We start from the raw sequence: 23059 nt of genomic DNA, 5'->3' as shown, positions 1-23059 counted from the left end.
AGTGAAAATTCTTCTCAGCAAAGTGCAGTTTAATGCATCCTTCATTTCTCTGGGACCCAGGAAGATTGCACTTCACAGCCAAAACCTTTTCCTGGGGTTTTGGAAATTGGCAGCCCATATACACTTTACTTCTCAAATGTTGCTTTGACAGGATAAAACCACTTTTTATATAAAACTACAGGTTAAATCTGGGCTCCGACCTTGAGAGAGAAATTCTGAGCACAAGTTCTTGTTTTCAAGTCATATCTGGTTTTGCAATTTATTCATTCACTTCTTAAAAAATGTCCTGGGATCAAAACCCAAAAAGTCATTCTTGCAGGGAAGATCTAAATTATTCATGTCAGTCAGATGCAAATTTGAATTCCTTCAAGTTGGATACAGACATGGAGGTAGCCTAGGGGAGTGTCCTCACTACTCACTTTCCTTTATAAAACACCTCTGTACTGCCTCTACCCCCAACAATAGGTTTAAATAAAGTCACCCATAGATTTTTTTTTTTTTTTTTTTTTTTTTATGTCAGTGCTGTTAGCACATTTGTAATTTTCTAGAAGTTCTCACTGGGTTAAGTCTAAGATATGCAGATCTAGATTTGACCTATGTACATGCAAAAATAACACCTTAGGTGTTACGGCTACTTTACTGTAGAAAATACAGTAGCGATTTTCAGCCAGCTGAGATGGTGTCTGAGGCAAGACTTTAGCCACCACTCTTAACTTAGAAATATTCAATTTCACCTGACCCCCAGGGAAGGGGCCATTTCAGAAGTCTCCTGATTAACTCTTTTCTTAGAGGAACTGGTGTCTGCAGTTCAGTATAATAATTATCAGGTGTCTAATTTTCATTAATTAATACTCCCCACACTGCTGGAACTATTAGTTTGTTTTAAAGTAACATATATTTAAGGGATCTTTTGACTGAGAGTTTAACCCAGGGAGAATAGCCTCCTAATATACTGGATGAATGCAAACTCTGTCCAAAGCTGTTGCCCTACCCAGACATCTGAAATAGGATAGCTGCAGTAGTTTTCTGCAGTAGGCAGAATACAGTATTTGGGTTTGACTCTTCCTTAAACAACAACAACAACAAAAAAAAAAATCAGACTATTATTATGTTTTTATAACTACATAGTAGTAACGATGCCAGTTTGTTCCGTCTATTAGTCTGCAACCAGGAGTAGCTGAGTAATTGCATTGCCATAATCTTTTTTTTTTTTTTTTTTTTTTTTTTTTTTTTTTTTTTTTATTGGTAAAGTCAATCTCTACCACTTCATATACTGTGCACTGTCAGAAACACTACTGCAATGCCAAAGAAATGAAAGAGGAAAAAGACAGGTTTGATTCAGGGAAGATATATGAACTGAAAGAACCTTGTTTAAGTATCATAATGGATATTGTTAGGGAAAATATACAAGTAGTGTTTAGAGGCAGCCAAGCAGCTCTAGTACGGAAGAACATAGAATGACAAACAGCTTTTGTTTATAGCACAAAAAATGTGAGTATTGGCTAAGAAGTAGTGTTTATGGTAATTGAGCTTTATAAGGAAGTAAAACTTCATGGGGAACACAGGGGGTAGCATTTTCAGTGAAGTAGGCAATAAGGAGAGCTGTGTAGGCATTTCCTGATTAGCATCTGCTGTTTCAACAGCCAAGGAACATGACTCGCATGTAAATGCTTGTGCTAGGCTTTAACAGGCATTCCCTCTAGCATGCCTCCCTGCCTTCTGGTTTTATTTTGAGTCTCCTTGAGCCCTACTGTGACTTGAAATCAGTGGAGGAGAAAGGAGAGTAACACAAACAACAGATGTCTTAAAGTTTTGAACAGAGAGAGAAAAAGCCCCATGGCAAAGGAGATGGTGCAGTTAAGGTGTTTTCCTGTCATTAGTGTTTGGTGCCTCTCGTATAAACTCTATTTGCATTTTTGCATATATATATATATACACCTATCTCGATATATGCAGTTGGTATGCAGTTGTACACACAGGGGGTAAAGTGGTAGTGCAAAAAGATGCTCATTGCACATTTCAGAATTTTTTTTGCATCCTGTAAGAGTCTGACCTATAGACACCAAGTGTACTGGCTGACACAGCCAAAGCAACCTATTTTCTGGCAGGCTCACAAATTATTTCCAAGCTGTTCCCTGCTTTTAGTTTCTTGCTGCATAAAATACATTTTTCTTTAATCTGAAGCTCAAAGATTTGACCACGTGTTCATCAAGACAGCTTTACTTAAAGGTGGTAACTTAAGCCATGGCAGTACAAATACCATGTACCCCACTACATTAGAAGAACCAGATTGAGCACCAAGTGACATTCAGTGTACATTCAGAAAAGTCTTTAATCTGTGATTTTTTTGTATAGGGAACTGTGTCTTTAAGGACTTTAATTTCCAGAAAGTAAATCTGTGGCAGAAACAGCTGTGAAATTCTTACAATATATAGGCAGCTGGGGATGGCATAGAGACCCTGAAAATACATTGCCTGCTGGGTTTTAACTCAGTACTGCATGGGGCCAGGAACAAAAAGAAATGAAAAAAAAATTAGTGTGAACAGAAAAGGGAAAAGATGTGAAGTTTCCAGATTTTTTTTGCTTTTTGGAAAAGATAACTAAAAGAAGTATAAAGAGTTTCCAGGGCTGAGGACTTTGAGCTCTGAAATCTTAGCATGCTACTTCCCCCTTTCCCACATCTACCTCCTTTTATGTCTTATTTCTTCTACAGGCTTCAGCAGATGGGTCCACAGACGGAAAATCACATTCACATGGCATCCTATTTTCTTGTGATATTTTAAATGTATATTTATTTGCTTATTAACTTGCTGGGTTTTTTCAAAGAATTTTGGTAATCTCTATCTCAATGGATATGTACACTGGTTATTTTGTTAGTTACTTGTGTTATATATATATATATATATATATATATATATATATATATATATAAATATAAATTATTTTGCTACTGGACTACAGAAGTTTATGCTTAAATAAACCTATATAGAGTTTTAGACAACTGCTGTTACTGAATGTGACTTCTGAAAAATGAATTCTAGTTTTGGAATGAATGCTGAGGATGCCAATAGAAATTATTATTCTTTGTCCAGAAATTTGTATATCAGAACAGTATTGCTCTGTAGTGGTATTGTCCTGGACTACAGGGATTGTTATATATTACAATATGTTGGTGGCAGCACTTTAACCATAGAATATTAATTGTTGTAATGAGAGGGAGCCTGCTGCATTCAGTTAGAACAGAACAACTGTTATTTCACTAATACTACTTTTGCATACACTTTCTTAATCTTAATAAGGTCCTCCTATCAGAGAAAGAAGCATAATAACAATAATTATGCCTGTATTTTAATTGTGCTTTTATGCCTGTGTGGCTTTCTTTTTACTTCAAAAATATACTATCTCTGTTGCAAAGATGGGTAAACTGAGGCATGCATGGGAAGTGAACTAAGTTCACTGAAGGTCTTCCAGACAAAGACAAGAACTCCTGATCTTAAAGCCGAACCTTGTCTTAAATCATATATAAAACTTATCATGAGGCATTTGTAAGTTAACAAAACAAATCCTGCACTTTAGAGATACCATTTAATATTTGTTTTTCTTCCCACAGGAACTTTTTACACCAGAATGCAAATTCAAGGAGTCTGTTTTTGAAAATTATTATGTAATCTACTCATCCATGCTCTACAGACAACAGGAGTCCGGGAGGGCTTGGTTCTTGGGGCTGAACAAAGAAGGGCAGGTCATGAAAGGAAACAGAGTGAAGAAAACAAAACCAGCAGCTCATTTTCTACCCAAGCCATTGGAAGGTGAGGCTCAGTCCGCCTCTGGCAGACTCTCCTGTACATCTCACAAGAATAGGGAATGGTTTCCAAATTGCCTGTACTGAATGTGCATGTGGGGTCAATCCCAATGCCACTCCCCAAGTTTCATGGAGCCATTTTGTGCCTCCGTGTATTGATGTTACAAAGAGCATATGTAAAAACAGTTTTCCAGGGACTAAGTGGTCATTCTACAAGAAAAGTAGTCTCCTGTGGAATAGTATTGTGCTGCTTTTAAAATGTTCCATTGTGAAAACTATTGTGAATCTTGCAGTGAGAAAATAATCCTTCCATTAGGCAGAATGAGATAATGAATATTGAACATTGGGAGTTATAAAAGGAATGGATGAAATGTCAGCATTTTAACAAAACACAAAGGTCTCGCTATAAAATAAATCATGATGTTTAATTATGCCAAGTGATGTAATGTACACAACTCATGTAAATTGGCCTTTAAACCAAGATAGGAGCAAATAACAATCACAGTAACCTTAAACACCAAAAATGATGTCCCATTCTCTGAAAATCAAATAATATCTTGAACCTTTTGTGTTATTTTATGTATTTATATATAAATACATATGTATATATTTTTATGCTGGCTTTTGCTTCTTGTCCTGATGGCACTACTTATTGTTCTAATTGCTGCACATAGCCTCAGATATTCTGCAAGTTACCTCATTTCTTGCTATCTGAAAACACACACCTGAGTAATACTTTGGTTAGCAGTCCAATTTCTTTTGATATTTAACTTAAAATTTTTGATTGAAGGATCAGTTTGTCAAATACTTTATCATAAGGAAATAATCAAATAAACTTATGTTTATTTGAAGTCAGGTTGATGCCTTTACCTGTCTTGTGAATGTTTGCAGTTGTTTCATAAGCTCTCAACAATACTAATAATTTATCTCTTGATCTTTCTATATAAAGATTTATAGGGAGGGAACTCCAATGCATTTTTTTAAAGCAATGCAAATTTTTGTGTACAAGGAAAGAAGTTACTTTTTTTAAAATGTTTGAATGATCAGACTTATCAAACTAGATTAGACAATGCTTAGAAATTACTTGATTTACATTGCTATGAAAATCATCAAATATTACAGCTCTGCTATATAATTCCTTACTTTATAGTTCCATTTCATGTCGTTCAATGTGATAATTTTGTAGGTCACAGTGTTATTTCACCAAGCTCTTTTAATTAATCGGTCAAGTGCCCTAAACACATTTATGGACCACTCTGAAGATACAGATTATAACCAACCTTATGTACTCTAGAGAAGACATTTAATTTCCATCTTTAAGAAGCTGTAAAAGGATTTAGATTGTGTCACTGGAAATGTTAGAATAAGTATTTGATTAGTTAATGATGCTATGGGGCCCTTTACATTTATTATGAAACTTCACATCATCGAAGATCAAGGTCAGTACTTTGATGCTCCAGCCTCCCACTCTAATTAGCCAAGGGATGAAGGAATTGTGCTCTGTGTGGTAGCACACACCCAGTTGGGAAATCAGTGCGATGATTAATTCCTTTGACTGCTGTGACACCTCTTTTAACATTGCTCAGATATAAATAAATGCAACTGAGTTAGGTATAAGTGGAAATATTACCTGATAGAGTGACATGGAAAATGAAATTGAATTATACAAGAGCATTAATCATTAAGGCAGCTTAATGCTTGAACTGTGTTATTGAATACATGTATTTCCCTCAAAGGATTTGAAGCGGTTAGATAGGGACTGAAGCTCAGGGGAAACTTCTAATTCCTCTAAGAATTCAGTTCATAGTGTAATTTGGAGTTTTCTGCACTTCTACATTCAGTGGAGATCAGTGGCTACTGCAAATGTTTTTGGAAATAACCCCCAAATAACTTTTGTATTCTCCATATATCCTGAACATTTCTTCAGGGCACACCTGAAGAAAAGACCATGGCCAAATTCCTCCGATTTGGGAGACTGATGTACGTGTAACTTTGTAGAACTGTATCCTAGCCTAGTCTTGCAATCTATGACTAAGAAAGGACATTTAAGTCTAGACAACTGTATTGTATAATCCCGTTTTTAATTACAATCTGTCTTAACACATTTTACTTCTAAATGCTCACATGTTTATTTAATGTTTATTTAAGGGTTGTATATACATATACATCGGTAAACACATGGACAATTTTGTGTGCCTTATGCAAAGAAAAAACACTAGTTTTTTAATTTCCAATAAGCTATAGTATCCATTAAGCAAGGGAAGAATGCAGTTTCCTACTGCATTTTAAAGTCAGATGCAGAAGAAGTGAGAATTCTGGAGGGTCAAGCAATTCTATCAGTGGTGCAAAACCAGCGTCTGTAAAATAAACAGTTTCCCTGTTATGCAAGAGGAACATAGAAAATTAATCCTATTTGAGATGAACTCTCATATGTGATACATTGCTAAAAATGCTTCTCCCTTTCTCTTCCTTCCCCTCAGTTGCCATGTATCGAGAACCATCTTTGCATGATATTGGAGAAACAGTGCCAAAGGCTGGGGTAACTCCAAGTAAAAGCACAAGTGCATCTGCAATAATGAATGGAGGCAAACCAGTGAACAAGAGCAAGACGACATAGCCAGATCCTCGCAGGTGTTGTGACTTTACTGAGTCCCAAGTACAGTTGAGTGATTTATCCTTGCCAGACTTCCCCTCGGCAGTGTTGTGGATCAGCTTGTGGCAAGTCACCAGCTTGCCCGTTCCTGTTTCTGAACTGAGTTGTTGCAAGTGGATAAATCTCAACATGTAGCTCCACCACAACGAGAAGACACCTGGATGAACCAGCTAAACTCAGACCATGGAATGCCCTACCAGATATTGGAATGCCTTTTTAATATCTTTTCTGTGACTGTGACACTTCATGTGAATGACATACTTCACAAGTACACTTGATACCTTGCCTGCTGACAATTGCCCATAATCCCTTTTTGAGTCCAGTTTCAGCAAAATCCATGTGTTTAAGTTCTATTTTGTAGCACACAAATAATCAAGTAATTTCTAGTTAGATGCTGTAAACCTGTGCTATTATGGATTTCTCTTCTTCCCTTTTTTATAAGGCTGCTCGCTCCACTGTTTGTGACCTTTTGCAGGGATTGTGTTTCTCTATAACTTAAGTGTTGCCGGTGGCTTAGTTTTGAAAGCAATCAGGGAATCAGGAAGCCTTCAAAAATCTACTATTAAAAATTATATCTATAAAGAATAGGATCATTGTCTCTGGCTTAAAATATTGATTAAATGTGAATACTCTTTAGTAACAGATACTGTGCTTCTGAGGTTGGCATTAAAATGGAGGGAAGAGCGTCAAACACAACCAATGGGGAGTTTTCTGAAACATGTGTTTGGCATCCCCCTATAGTTTCTTTTTGTGTGTGTGTTTTATACATATCACAGGCTTACTGGTAATGGTAACATTTGCCTTGCCCAGCGAGCAAGACCCACTAATTTTTGGAAAAGTGGGTCCAAAGAATTTTGTAGGCCTTGTAGGCCTGAATTAAGGCTCATTTTTCATCTACTAAATCTTCATTGTTTGAAAAACAACCACCACCGATAAAAGAATAAAAAAGTAAGACTAATCAGAATTGTGCTACCTAAATCCATTTCAAATATAATCCTTTCCTGTTTTTAAGGAACTGAACTTAATGCCATTGTTATTTTTGGCCGAATCCCACACCTACTTAGCAAAGCATGGGCAAGGGTTGTTGTTGTGTTCTTTTTTGCAGCACCAATGCAAAGGGTAGTTACAAATTATAGTTTAATATTTCTGGTGTTTTAAAAAAAAAAAAAAGACGTTTTAAAACTGGACATATTACGAAACTTTATTTTTATTTTTAACTAAGCATGCAAAGTCCAGTCCTATGTATTTCACTGATATCCCAGTATGTACCTCCACCCAGCTTCCTAGGATACCATGCCCACAAAATTGCTAGATTGAAGGTGCCTTGCCTTGATCTCTATATACTGTACTTTCTCCTACATGAACCTAGAAGAAATCAAAAACATCTTAAAACTGAATCCTTGGATCATATTACCAGGAACAACATCAACCTTTGAGTTTGTCACTTGTGAACAATTAAGCCAGTGTTGTGGGGGATGAAGGCAGGTGGGGGAAAGATTCAGAGAATGCCACAGAGATGCCACTGAAGTTTTTGCACACTTAGTCACAGGCTTTCAGAAGATGAAATATATAGGTGCTCTCTGTGTGCTTAAGAAGGAATTTGTTTCTTAAAAATGGCAGCAAAGATCAAACTGAATCTCAGTATGGAAAACTGTGTGGCAACACTCTCTTGGCCTCTTGCTGTTACCTTGATATTTAAAGACAAAAAGAGGAAAACATCCGTTCCTTTTTTAGCACTGTATTTCTGGCAATTTGTTTTATCACATCTTTGTGCTGAAGTCCTTGACAGAGACTGCTGATTATTTCAAACTCCCTGTCTGCTCAGCTGAACAGTCTGATTCAGTCTGAATGAACTCTTCATACTAGTTTTCAAATGTGTTTTGTTTTTATAAGCAACATTTAGTGCACTCTTCAAGGAGGCTACTGTAAAGCTGCTAAATTCTAGAAAAACTTTTTCTTTTTTCTGTAGGTCAGACTTCTTTTTGTATGTGTGATATGAGAACAGCAAGATAATGCTTAATGTTGGGTCTTTCTAGGGAGGGAATGAGTTAAGCATGAGCCCTCTATCCATGTAGAGAAAAAAAAAACACAAACCTAATCTAAAACTGTGATAAAAATGCAAAGAAACTTTGACTTAAGACTGTGTCCTTGCCTGCTAGCACTAAATCTGTGTGAGCAGGGAAAACAACACTTTATTAAAAACTTCGGTGTGCCATTCTCATCCCATCTGGTCCAGTGGGATTTGTGCACCATCCCTGAGAAAACAAAATCAAACCAAAGCAGCTCAGATGGGAGCCAGGGCTGGTCCTGCAGTGCAGGACCCAGGAGAGGCAGCAGCCTTGGCTGCACTGCCACCCGGGCCCCAGGCCTTCTGCAGTTGTAAGAGAACATCACAGTATTTCAAGTGAGATAAAACAGCTGAAGGCTACATTCTCTCTCAGCTGATTCACCAGGAAGGAATACATGAGTTCATGTCCCATTCATCTGTCTTTTTATTCACCCAGTGTAAGAGCCTGAGGAGAGAGGGCTGGAGACCTGGCTGAGCCATGCAAGGAGGATCTGGTTCATTGCCTGATCCTATATAAACATTGTTTTCAACATTAACCTTTTCGTCCTGAGCAACTATGATCTGTGAACCAGTTTGGGAGGCTATAATTAAGGCCAGATTTATTTTATTTAAGCAGTTAGTACTTATTGGAAATACAGCTTTTTTTATTTTTTCTAATTATTGTTTTCTGGTTTTGTTTCTGTGGGCTAAATTCATATGAGCGTTTAATCCAATGAATCAATGTCCTAATTTTTTTCCTACAATCTGTTTAAACATAACAGAAATATCTTTGTGCTTTGTTTCCTCCCTTGAATTTTGTCTTGTCTCATCTGTTGCATGGGAAGAGTACAAGGATGAACTAACTGCATGTTGTAGGTTGTGTCTGTCAAAGAACTGTTGGCCACTGTTACAAATTTACATACATATATGCAAAGAGTTTGTCTGCATTGTACATTTTGTGTTGATTCTTATTTATTGTATACACAGATTCAACATTATGAATAAAACATTTATATGAAGGCATACTGGAAACCAACAAAAAAGTTTATGTAAGAAATAGACTGTGCAAAGCATCATTGCACTGGCCACAAGATGGTTAAACTTATGTAAATAGGTTGGCAAACTCAGTTCTCCCCCTTTACCATGCCAAAGAAAATTTCAGCTCCTTAATATAATACCTCTCTTGCTGTTCTCCAGGATGAGACTTCCCTCTAAAACTAATTTTGCTGTTAAGTGAAAGCTGTTTTCAATTGTCTGTTACTACTAAAGTACTGTATAGTAAACCTGATGGAATCAATTTGTATTTACAGATTGGGGTTTTTGTACTTACATGTGCAGCTGTCCGTGAATCTGCAGCGTTCCAGGTCTTTTGCATGCTTGCATTGTATTTTGTTCTTCTGGGTCTTCTCTAATCTCTGAGAGACTGTTCACACTGAAATCTAACCTCATCTTGCCATTTTATATGTTAACACTGCATAAAGTCGTTTTCTTCTCATTTTTGATCTGTATTTCAGCTACGGTTCTATTTGGCAAAATTAGACACACCTGCACAGTTTTAGAGATCCAGTTTTGAGGAGATATGAACTACTTCAATAAAGCACCATTTTGCTGTACTTCAAAAATTTTATAAATACACAAGAATCCTTATGAGATTGCTCGCATGATAGAGCCTATTGAAAGGTCTCTAGCTCCTTTTAAGTGCTTTGTAGTTCACATAACAGAGCTTTTGCTTAATTTTCTGGTTTTTTAGCCATTCTCAATTGATTTTGTAATATACTGTCATTTTCATAAATGTTGGTTCTTAATAAACTCCTCCCAGACCCTCCCCTTCACTAGATATAAAGTAAAGCAATTCACTTTGCCTATGGTATATACCTGAAACAATATATCTCTATGGGGAAAATTTTTGTCTTGGTTTAAAACTAGTTTACACAATGAGGTATGAAAGCAGACAGTTTGGACCATGCAGTAAAAGTGTACCATGATGATCCATCTGTTTATTGCTCTAAAGAATAGATTATTCAGCTACATTTCAATGGGAAGGTTCTCTTTCTTTTAAATGTCCCTTTAGATAAACATGCACTGCATTCTAAAATGTTTAACAGGGTTTTCTTTTCTGTGATGATTAATGCAAACGCTATAACTTATTTTTAAAGATGTAATAATTTTTTTGTTCAATTAATTAGTCACAGAAATATTCAACTTAGCTTTTTTCATCCCAGTATGATTTAGCTACAAAGTGGGATGTCTTTCTGCAAAGAAGCAAGGGCAATATATCAGAAAGGGACAGCAAATACATGAGTAAATGCATCCAAAGAATATAGCCAGTGGGGAAAAAAATGGATGACAAGCAGGTTAATAAATTATAGAAGTAAATCAATCCACAGGTTTTTTTACAGGTGATATTACAGATATGTTAAACACAATAGGTGTAATTCTGCAAGTTTATTATAGAAACACTGGCAAGCTTCTGGACTGTGTTCCTTCTCACATCAGAAGAAAACAAGGCTATAATATCTTCTTGTTTATAAGGTTTATCAATCTAATCAGTGAAGTGTCCCCTTTTATCCAGTTTGGTTTTGCCTTTTGCCACAGGCCTGGAATCAGGTTTTTAACAGTCACTAGCAATGAAAAATCAAGCAGTAAGTTTCACTTCCTTATGCTTCTTCCTGCATTTACAGTTTATCTATCTGGAATTCCCACCACAGGGAAGGAGATAAGGGAAAAATATAACTATTTATTAATATAGCTATTATATTCAAATATGTGGAATAATAATCTTATTCCTTCTGATTTCATTTTTCTAGAGAAGAAATGAGCCACATAACAGATATACTGGGTGTCACATCACCAGTTACCTCAGCATGAAGAGCAGGGGAAATGTTCAAGCAACATTATAGGAAACAGAAGAAAAATTGCAAAATAATTAATGTGTTCATTACATTTTTAGTAGTCTTAGTTAATACTTTAAGGTTTATAGTTATAGCACCATTTTGTTTGATAATTGCATTTAAAGGATCCATGGAGAGTAGCTGTCTTAGATATTCTGATTTTTTTTTCAATATGTAAGTTAACAAACAACTTGGATAACACTTTTTGAAATGCTATAGGTACATAACCCATCCAGTAGTCAAAAAAGTTGGAGCTAATTGGTTTAAAAAAAAAAAAAACCAAAGTAGAAATAAAAATTACTTTATACTCTTTAAGTATATAAATTTAAAATTAAAGGAAATGACAAAGTAAAATGCATCAAATATGACACTGGAACCACCTAAAGAGTTGTTCTTTTATATTTAAATGAGTACCTGAAATACCACAGCTGATCTACAGTATATATAAATGTTTTGATGCCATGAAATAAGTCAAAAGCATCTACTGACACCAGAACAGTTTTGACTATCTAGTATTTTCTTTATACAATACTAAATACAAACAGAAGGAAAGCAAGGAGAACTTAGTATCCTTCATTGTTTACACTCTGATTCAGCAGATGAATGTATATGCAAAAAAAACAGTGATAATGAGATGATTCAGGTCAGCGGTATTCATTATTCATAAATATAAATAAAAGCAACAATTTGTCCTCTCTAGACATCAGGGTTGGCAAAATGCATATATGCTAAAACTTGAGAAAATACTCCTGTTGAGCTCCATGGAGTTTTAGGGTTTTAAGTATAAAATATGAATTAAAATTTCAAGATGAATTTTACTTTGAGGATTCTTCATGCGTTATGAATTCAGCTTAGAACTCTGCCTGATACTTTGGTAATCTGATAATTGGTTTTCTATAAGAGAGTAGTTAGCAGCTTTGGGATGTATGTCTAGTTATTTATCTGCATAGCTTATGTATAAGTTGGATGTTTGGTAATGGAACTCCCTGAGAACATGGGCTTCACAAGCTTCAATTTTAGAAAGAAAGAATCCAGGTTAAGAGGAAAAAAAGTGGTAGTTAAAGAGTAAGCTATATGGAACAGAGGAATAATAAAGCAGTTAAATAAATACATTTGAAATTTTGCATTCAATTACATGTTCTGTACCATTGTATTTTCCTATTTCAAAATTGTCCTTTCTAAAAGAAAAGTAATTTCTAGACTAATAATGGAAAAACATTTTTTTTTTTTGTTAATACACATTTCCATTATTTCTGAGTCATGTACCTTTTCAAAAATCAGGACCTTGGCACCTAAACCACAATGTTAAAGTTTGGTATCTAAAAGAAGTATTTCTGAGCCATTTAATCAATTTCTTGCTCAATCACGGTTTCACAAAATGTAAACACTTTTGAAACTAAAATGTATATTTCTTTTTTTTTCTTTTTTTTTTTTTTGCTCTAAAGAATTCAAGGGCTGCCAAATCTACATGTACAAAAAAAAAAAAAAAAAAAAAAAAAAAGAGACTCATGTAAATAAGTTAGGGAAGTCCCAATAGTTGTGCATCGTTCATAACTCAATGTGAATTTCACACTGAGCAGCATTTCACCATTGGAAAATAAAAATAAAATTTTTGTTCATACCACTGCTTTGTTTGTATTTACTGTATTAAAACTTGAATTACTTTGTTGACATTGCCCAAACATCTTTGGCTGAGACCAAGCTACTGCATAGCACAGATGATATTTAAAGTCAATTGATGTTCAGGTTCTCCACTTCTATGAAAGCAGTTAAATTCAGTGAATTCAATGTGTGACAGGGCAATCTCTCCTGAACAGTGAATTCTAAGAGTAAAATCCTAAAAGTTACTAATATAAAAAATTTTCATTTGCTTTACAGGAGGCAGCTATAGATATATAGAACAGTACAACAGAAGTACATGTGAGTTGCAGAATACATATGCAGAATAGGCAGTCGTACTTTTATATCTTTATTAGTTTCACTCCATATGTTTCTATAGGTTATGTATTTTAAAGTATTGTAATATGTAGATTAGATAACCAACTTACTGATATATCAACCACAGAAACTAAAAGTTCTCCTGTGGAAAATGTTCCATTCAAATATTTCAGGTCTTCAGTCTACAAGTTTCACATGATTTGACCTCAGTTACACAATAATTTGACCAAATAAAATTTTTTTACTATTTTTATAGGCTTCTTTACAGTTTTTTTTCAATTTATGAGTTGGTTCATAATCAGGATTGTTGGAAAGAAAAAATGGGCCAAATAATATGGTATTTTTCAAATACCATAAAACAAATCAAACTAATTATTTGACAATATTCCAGTAGTGTTACTCTTCTACAGGTGAATTGTTGCATACTGACAAGGAGAAATGACAAACAAGTAAATCATGTTAAAATAAGGATCTTTTTATACCTTTGCCTCAGGTTGCTCAAAGAAATAGTCATTATAGGTATAATATCGGTTCCACTGAATTTACAAAAAATCTCTGGAGAAGTTCCATAGGGCCAGTATTTTATGAATTCACCCTCTAGATCTTGGGCTGTCGTGCTCCTTGTTTAGTTTTCTGATGCATTTCTTTAAGGAGCAGATCCTCAAATGTGTTTTAAGATATTTACAACCATGTAGGTGTGCGTTCATGCATACCCACACCCAGACACTTAGGAAATTAAATGTCCTAGCAGCCTAAAGAAAAACAAACAAAAAAACACTTCCTCAATCTTTGACATCCTTCATTAAGGGTATTCTCTCCCCAGCCAGATTTCACAAGCATTTCCATTCCATCCTTCCCAGCACTCACAGTTTCCACAGCTACAAATACCGTTACCTAGAATAGAATGAATAAAGGGCAATTATCATAATTGAAATATACTACATCAAAATGTGTTCTATGAGAAGTAAAAACTATGCTAAAGTAGATGCACTGTTCCTTCACTGTCCCCTTTTTTTCTTTGGAAGGAAGCAATTACTGAACCATTCATTGCATAAGAAGCCACCCCACACCTATACTTAAATGGCATTAATAGCATGTTCTCAACAATTCCATCAACAATATTGCAAATATTGAAACAGTATATGGTGAAGTGTAATTGTGTACACCAGTGTTTTTACCCAGCTGGTGAGGTTAAGTGTTCACACTGTGCCTCCAGGTACAAAGAAAAACAAGATTAACTATTATTCATAAAGAAAAAGCCATTAAAAGCTATCAACAGAATAGCAATTAAACTATGGCTTTGAGCATGAAAATCTTTCAACCTAAAATCTCAGAAGTGCTAGACAAATAAATCCTATCTCAAACTCTCTATTAAGTGAAAAATGTCCTGGCCCTATTTTGCAGCAGTGGAACAACTGAGACCCATCTATTAATTTTATTTAAAATTTTTTTATGACCCTTGGATGCTCAGTTTGAGGCCTCCTCTTCCTTCTGACTTTATGAAGATCCATGATGAGGCATTAGAGCTACAGATAAGGCTCTTGTTCCTGCTATGCTAGTTGCTTCCAGAAAATGACCCTTGCTGACAGGTCTAGCTGGAAGACACAATTTACTAGTGTAAGCCTTCCCACTCTCACTCTAATTGGCTTGCAGAGTTCTTCCACATCTAATAATTGCTCAGCAAAGATTTTCTAAAATTAAGATTTGTAACAGGAAGCAACCAGTGAGTTAATTTAGTAATTCCCATGCTGCTTCTTGTCACTATTCTTGTCACAAGGGTTTGTTGGCAGCCTGCCCACTTCTATCAACATCTGCCACCTGCATATTCAGACAATGTTAAGGTGAAGCTGCTTGAATCATTTACCCTCACATCATAAGAAAAGCTATCAGCTATTCCAGCCTCCCACCAAAAGTTGTCTGATTGCTAGGAAGCTCTGTTAATCTACACAACTATGCTCCCAAACACCAGTGAATTTTGTCTGCGACTTAAATGCATTACACACATGGAATGTCCAGTAAAAGAACAAAGGCTAAGGAAACCTCATGATCATAATGCTGACATTGTGTTCTTTGCCAAAAAACAGTAACTTGTAGTGTATTACAGAGAGAATTGTTAATGGATTCCATAGCTAGCTTATTTACTTAAATTCATACTCAGGCTTTTAACTGTTGTTTTGAGACCTTAAGGTGATCATTGCGCTGCATGAAGAAACAATTATAGCAGGTTTGAATAACCAGCAAATGTGCTTCTTCCATCAGTGGGGAAAGGAGAAGCTGGGCTTTGTCTAACATAATTCCCATCAACTCTGTTTCCTGAAGCAATTAAGTGTTAGCCTGTACTGCACCTGTGCAAATGAGACCATCGTGTTTGTCACAGTCTCTGTCATCGCATTCACAGAAATCACCCGAAATGTACCATTCCTGGGGTGAACAGATGCACTTTCCACAGTGGCAGGAGCCTGAAATCACAAAAATTATTACTCACAGTCAAAGAGTACTGGCACATTCAGACTAGGAAATGACAACCCGAGTCACACACATGCACACATACGCACATGAGCATGTGCACAAAATTGCTGCCTAAGAGGCTGTTGCATAAAAGAAAATAATCAACTAAAAGCCTTTTGAATGAAAGGATTCTTTTGGCATGAGTTAGAGTATGATGGGATGTTACTGCTAATAGCTTTCTAATAGCTTTGATCCTGCTATTTCAATTAATCAGGACTCACATTTTGAAGCTTTGTTTTGGTTTCAGAGATCTACAATCAGGGCTTCTCTTCCCAGTAACTTCTATTTTTGTTTTCTTTTCTTTTTTTTTTTTCTGTTGGACTAGCAAAGCTCAGATTGTTCCCTACCTATTGTTACTGATGGTAGTAAAACAACATCCAGGAAGAAAATAGTCCTCCTCATCTAAAGCTTTTAGGAGTGAGCTCACAAAAGACTTAACAGTGCCCAAGACTAACATCTATAGACACCCAAAATCCTCATCACTGCAAATGAAGCTTCTCCACCTCCCATGGACTTACTGAACATTTGCTCTAGGTCCAAAAGAGTTTGTGCACATAATGGCAGCTCAGCCACTGGCTCGTTCCTGCAGTGTGCCCAAACGCCTCTTTTTGGGAGAAGCTGCTCTCCTTCTCCTCAAGGACATCAGGCCACACCCTCACAGGCAAAGCAGGGACTGTGTGGTCAAATTCAGGTGATGCCATAACCCACAGGGCACCAGAAACCTCCCTTGAAGAGAAGGCTCCAAGTCATTCTTAGCCGCAGGCTCTGAATTGTGGAAAGTGACAGGTACCTCTGGACAATCATATGTCAGGAAGCCTCTACCCTGAGAAGTGTGTGGGAGAAGCTTTTCTGCACCTAGAAATGCCACAAGCAGATGATAATTCCTCCTGAATGATTCCAGTACCTGGCTGAAGAGACTTGGCTTTTACAGATCTCATCTTCAGCAGCCTGGCCCTTTGCAGATTTCAGACATGTAAACACTGAAGTGGGGATCTTACTAACTGCTAAACAAAAATCCTTTTGATTAATGTTAAATCAGTGTTAAAAAAAAATCAAAAACCCTGATAAATTATAGCAAAGAATATGTGCAAAATTTTCAACTATGAGGGGCTTAAAAAAATCTCACCAAAGAAGCTTTGATAGAAGATGCTTTTAGATGAGTTAAATTCCCTTGAAAATCCTAGCCTCCTACAATATTTCCAGAATCATTCTATTAAAAAGTCACCAATGTGTTGAATGCATTATTAAAGAAAAAATACATAGAAGGAAGCTTGGTTATGTGAGAATATAACCTAAATAGAATTCATGGGTTACTCAACAGGGCCTGAGCCAAAGCCTATAAAATCGTGCTATTCCATCTTTCCAGTTCTTTCAGTGACCTCTGAATAAAAATCCATAGTAACAATCCTAATACACTTAAAGAAAAAAAGTTGCATCTGTTGATATAAACCAATTTTCCATTTCTTTTCCCATAAATAATCAAGCTTAATTCTTGACAACTTCAGAACAGCCTCAGCAGAGTATCTAATTTGTAATTAAATATGTAATTTAATGCTTATTTTAAATTCATAAAAATTAACACATTGCTTAATTTTAGGGAAATTCTTTAACTTGTAACATATGGAACATGTAAATATATTCAGGAAGAGCTAGTGATTAGAATTTTTGAGGATGGAAGTATTTGATTAAGCATCTACTTTTTCTGTGTGTTCTGAGTATTGCTTACAGGGCTACTGGCATAGAAAATATTGATATTCCCTACAAGGATCTAAAATGCTGTTTTATAAGGAGGCAATGGAGGATAGCTGACATATCACAGGGTTGTTCTATATGAGGTACACTATGAGATACTTGAGGGTAATTTAAAACAAACAACTCTATTTATACAAACTGAAAGGTACTGACATCTAAAAATAATGAGTAATAGTATGAGGATTTTAGTGAAATTACAGCAGTTATTAAGAGTATTACACTGTAAGAAGCCTGAAGTGATTCTACATCAGCGAGCACTGATCCTGCTACTGAGGGATGCCCACAATGTTTAAAACTGCTTTGCAGAAGATACAGCAAATTTAACACCAAGTCAAGCAAGGAAGATAAGGTTCCAAAATGCAAAATCTGTTATGGAAATGAATGTATCAAGACTTTTCCCTGAACAGGGCATGCTGCTCTGGGAGGCTCCTCAGTTTAATTGCGTCTAATGAGTTGCAGGGTGTTTCCTGGGATCCCAGCCAGATCCTCTCGGATGGGATTTGGCTCATTACCTTGCCCACATCCTGCACCGTTACAGTCACCATGTACAGCCCTATCTGTACTTCCAGGGAGGCAGCAGCGTGGTGGGTGTTGCTGTTTTCCTTGGGAAGAGCTTTTGCTACAGGTGGTACATTCAGCTTGCCAAGATTCTGAAAACAGCCTAGGAATGTGGATGGCCAACTTTGCTTATATTAGCAGAGTGCAATTTTCTGATAGTGTTCAGCAGTCATCTGCTGAAAACCAGGACTCTTCACAATCTATTAAAACCTACATACAGAAACTCAAGCTATCCTCACTCCATTTTAGCACTTGCATATCATGGTTAGGTTTCCAACAAAAAAGGAAAAGCCACCATTAATGCACAGGTTTAAAAATCCCTTTTATTTGACCAGTAATCATTACTTTTTTTCTCACTGTAATGAATTAGAAAGAAAATTTTGTCATTTTGGTTCCTAGATAGTGCTTCACTATCTATGACCAGCGTTTTAAACTAAGAATATCCAGTAAGACATGATTTCCAGACACATATCTTAGCATCAAGAATAGATTAAAAGAAAATAAAGGGGAAAAAAAACCATAGCAGCAAAATTTGTAAGACTGTCTTTGCCTGTGATCCCCATCCTACTCAGAGAAAAGGCATAAGATTGTAGCCTTCTTCTTGGATGCTTACTGGCCACACACTACTGAAAATGTCTTATGGAGGTGATTTCTCTAATGTTTGCTCAATATTTAAAAAAAAAAAAAAATCCCACATTTCTGTGATGAATTTATGGTCACAGAATCACAGAATGGGTCAGTTTGGAAAGGACAGCACTAGAGCACATTGCAGGCTGCTACAGATTATGGAAGTGACCATATTTCAAACCTCACCCTGGCAGCATAGCCAGTAGAGGTAAAAAATCCTTGATATCTCTACAAATTCCTACTTCCAAAGCCTCAAAGTAAATGGTACCCTTGAAACACATGCTCAAAGCTAATTGGTCTCACAGTAAGACCCACAGGCTGCAATAAATAGCTCTCAGCCATCCTTAGCAAAAGATAGCAGATAATATGAATATTTTAAAAATCAACATAATTTTTCATGTTTATACTTATACAGAATCTTACATAGTGCATTTTATTGATACCAAGCATATTCCTTCACCTTCATAGTTTATATAAAAATCTCAGTGAGGCACACATTAAGAGGAAAAAAGTTAACTTCTGCAGTAAAAAAGAGTAATTTCCATTTCTCATTTCTGTAAGTCACTCACTCTTAACATATACTAATTTAAAGACAGTCCCATCTGGGAAAAAAATAGAGAAACAGTGCAACTTTCTCATTTTTTATGACAGTGCATCACCTTGAAGGAGGAAAAGCCCCAAAACAAAATTAAATGGTGCAATAGGGAGAGTTCTGGTAAGTGATAATACAGATAGATGAAGCCTGGGCTGGAAATCCCATTTAAATTTCCTCTGCACTGAAATAAAAGTTACCAAAGGGAAAACTGGAAATCTGCCTGATGCAGAGGGTTCCTAACTGGTTTTTCCAGCTGGCAGACTTCTTTCCTGTCTATGCAAGGGACATACAAATATAGGAAATGACACACAGAGTCTGGATTGAGTGTATTCTAGCCTCCAACCAGTCTCTTTTTTGTCTATCCTTTTTTAGACATATTATATACAAAAATAGGCAATTTGCACTATGTGGGAGCTAAAAAGCCCTCTTTCCATTAATGCAATTTCCTAGCCTGAAAGACTGCAAGGTAAGAACCTCAGAGAATAATTTCAGATAATTATCAAGATTTTCTAACTTTTATTCTTCCCTGCGGTAATTTTTTAAAGCTGAACTGAAGCTGATGCAACCAGCTGAATGAAAATTAGTAAATGAGAAAGTTTGTAGAATTCAATTCTGGGTGTTGCATACATCTACTTTTCTCTTACAGCTGTTTTGGGAAGTAGAGGGATTAAAGGCACCAAATTGCTTTTAAACACTTTCCCCCACATACTGTTGTCCAATATATTATGTTTGCCATCTTCCCCACTGGAGTGTTACTGTGGGTAGTGCCCTTTTCCCCCAAAGTGGAAGGAGCACTAACTGTTTATAATGTACAGCTGTTCCACACAGACCATCAGCTAAAGACATACAGGAAATTATATGCTACTAACAAATTGCATAGGAGAGCAACACTGCTGAATGTGTTCGGCTGGGGTGGGTGTCAGACAAAATGGATGTAAGTGCATTACAGAGCATCCTTTAACATCCTTTTAATAATGAGTGCCTTTGAAAGAGAGGGTTACTGAACAACAACCTCCCGCCATGCACATTAGTCTTCCAGAACGTGATTATTTTCCTCTGTCAGGCACTGGCACAGGGGAGCTCAGCTGGCAGATCTTACCCTTCCCGGAGCACAATATGCCATCCGCTGACTCGCAGAGACTTCTGCTCTCCTCCTCCGTCATGTTGCACTTCCTTGAGTGCTGGCACAACTTCCCAAACCACCCATCCTGGCAAATGCACCGGCCACATGAGCAGATACCATGGCCTGTAATGAAACCAAGGTTGGTTATGAGCAAGACAAGATGAAAGCTGTCTCTGTGGTCACAGAAGTCTATGACTGTAGTCACACCTTCAGACCTCTTCAGTATGAAGTGTGTGCTATGGGATAGACAGACTGACACGTGGACAGCACAGCTTCCCAGCAAAATGGCCTTCTCCAGTTCTCTCCTTCTTCTATTAAAAAGGGTGCCCTAATGATGTGCAGAAAACAAGGGAGGGATAGGTCAAAGAAACTCTAGAACATGGGTGAGAAATAGATACTAGAAGCCATAATTCATGCTTTAAAGAAGGTAGGGGAAAGATAACATAGAATTTTTAAAAATTATTTGTAAAAATGTTAATAAAAATTGAAAATATGTTGAATAATAAACTGAGTAGAAAATTTGGCCAGGAAGAAGGGAAAAGTGCCAACAAATATAGACAAGAATATAGGAATGGAGAACAGAAATCAAAGAAGTAAGAAATGTCTCCCAGCTAGAATTACATTTTTCAGTTTTGAATAATATTTCTGCATCAGAGACAATAATTCCTTAGCTAATTAGTTACCTGTGAAGCAAATTATTTGTACCAGCGACTTTTGTCTTATCCTATCTTCTATGTAGGGCAAGGCAGTAGAAATGAAAGGACTGAGATAATTTGGGAGCATGGACTGGGAAGAAGGGGACAAGCAGTAGGAGTATCTGGAAAAGCATGAAACTGTAGGATGCAGGGAAGCAAACCAGCAATTTTGTTTTTCTGATTAGTGGATTTCTCATGAGCCTCCAGTGCAACTTGATTTAGTAAACTTGGAGGAAAGACTGGTAGAAGGCCAGAGGAAAAACAAACCTGTTAGTTGTTGAAGGTGAAATTCATTCAAGTTTATTGATAGAAAAATACTTTATAAATTTTAATAACAAAAACAGTGGGGGCTCCAAAGTCTTAGAGCTGTAATTTCCAGCATCTAAAAAGTCAAAATATGTTTTGTATTCTACACTCTGTATTGATATTTGGGGTTTTTTAATCATATTATATTATTGATGCCTATTATATTTTTTATTATATTTATCGTATTAAAAGCTCAGTTAATGACAACACAGTCTAATTATGACAGTATTTCTACCCATTTCTAAAAATCAATAACTAGCAATGATAGAAGTTTGATGCTACTTGAACTTTTGTGTCAGACTGGAAAACAAGAACAACTATATGACAACTGAGGTGATTACAAGAGGTAGAAAACAAGCATATATAATTTCCCATATGCCTCTTCCAGATAAATGTCATGCAGTTGTCTATATGAACAAAAATTAAGCTTCTGTCAGAGCATTTTTATTTGCCTTATTTTTTTTTAGTTAGTAACACAGAGATTAGAACTCAGGTTAGCTCAGCTAACTAAGAACAAAATACACAACTAGATGTCACTGCTGGAAAATTATTTCTGAAGATACAAACATCTCTATTCTTTTAGCAGTGAATATTATGACATCCATGGCAATTTCAATGAGAAAATAATTTTAAAGCTTTTTTTTTTGTAGTCATTATGTGTTACTGAATGAAGAGGCTGATCATGTCTGTAAATACTTTACACAAGTCAAATAAAAAGGTAATGAATAATCTATAAATTTACAGCAAACAGACCTTGCAGTTTGCCACATAAAATTTGACTTGCACTTTACTCTAAAGACAATTTCTCTCCTCATTTATGCCATATAAACCCTCAAAGCATAAAGAATTCTTTTGTCTCAAATAATCCATTAAAAAAAAAATAATATTTGTTCCTATCTGACACCAGCTTAGGCAGCTGCAGCTTTTTGAATGCTTCATCCATTGAGGTGGCAAGTGCACAAGTGTTCAGCCCACTGCTTGTTAATGTTAAGCTATCTCATGTGAGTGTGGTGGCCCGAAAGCAGCTGCTTTATGTGGTCTAATTGTGAATATCCTCTTTGCAAATCACAGAAGAAAGGGGTAATCTGAATAGTTAAATCAGTATTTTTCATAATGTTAAGCAATTAATTTTGGCTGGACTTCTTCAATTAGAGATTTTTCTTTACCCTTAACGATACAGATTAAGCAGATATACTGAGAAGTGTTGGTCTATCAATATTTCAGACCTAACAGAAAACAGTTAAAATTACAAACAAATTGCATTGCAAATGCTTATTCATAAAAAGCTATGTTAATAAACTTAATAAAAAATGTTTTAAGAATTAATCTCAAATAATAAATACTTTGATGTGGGAGAGGCAAAGACAAAAAAGATGGTGTCAAATACTCCGTCATTTTGCTTAGAATTACAACTCAACCACAACATTTAAATGTGAAACATGAATTCAGCAAAAAAGCAAGCTGCAGCAGATTGCTCTCAAAGGCTTCTTATAACCCAAATCAACCTTAACCAAACTGGGCACCATGATGAATTATTTCTTGCCATGCCTGGAATTGAAATTGT

The 23059-nt window shown here is 36.0% G+C and overlaps 2 protein-coding genes across 6 annotated transcripts in view; one reads left to right on the top strand and one right to left on the bottom strand.

The window, feature by feature from the left end:
* Positions 1-13014, top strand: part of FGF14 (fibroblast growth factor 14) — a 376579-nt gene extending 363565 nt beyond the window's left edge. For all 5 annotated transcript variants that reach the window (XM_021530239.2, XM_021530237.2, XM_021530240.3 and 2 more), the window contains 2 exons: positions 3611-3809; positions 6283-13014. In XM_021530239.2, coding sequence (XP_021385914.1) covers positions 3611-3809; positions 6283-6419 — 336 coding nt within the window. In that variant the 3' untranslated portion in view covers positions 6420-13014. The remainder of the gene's footprint in view (positions 1-3610; positions 3810-6282) is intronic.
* Positions 13015-14114: 1100 nt separating this feature from the next.
* Positions 14115-23059, bottom strand: part of ITGBL1 (integrin subunit beta like 1) — a 122297-nt gene continuing 113352 nt past the window's right edge. The window contains exons 9-11 of the mRNA XM_077781506.1: positions 20471-20617; positions 15677-15790; positions 14115-14225 (exon numbers count right to left, since the gene is read on the bottom strand). Coding sequence (XP_077637632.1) covers positions 14134-14225; positions 15677-15790; positions 20471-20617 — 353 coding nt within the window. The 3' untranslated portion in view covers positions 14115-14133. The remainder of the gene's footprint in view (positions 14226-15676; positions 15791-20470; positions 20618-23059) is intronic.

This window comes from Lonchura striata, chromosome 2 (genome assembly GCF_046129695.1).
Source record: "Lonchura striata isolate bLonStr1 chromosome 2, bLonStr1.mat, whole genome shotgun sequence".
NCBI classification, from domain to species: Eukaryota; Metazoa; Chordata; class Aves; order Passeriformes; family Estrildidae; genus Lonchura; species Lonchura striata.
The sequence above is the reverse complement of the archived record's forward strand: the minus strand, read 5'-3'. Positions and strand labels throughout refer to the sequence as shown.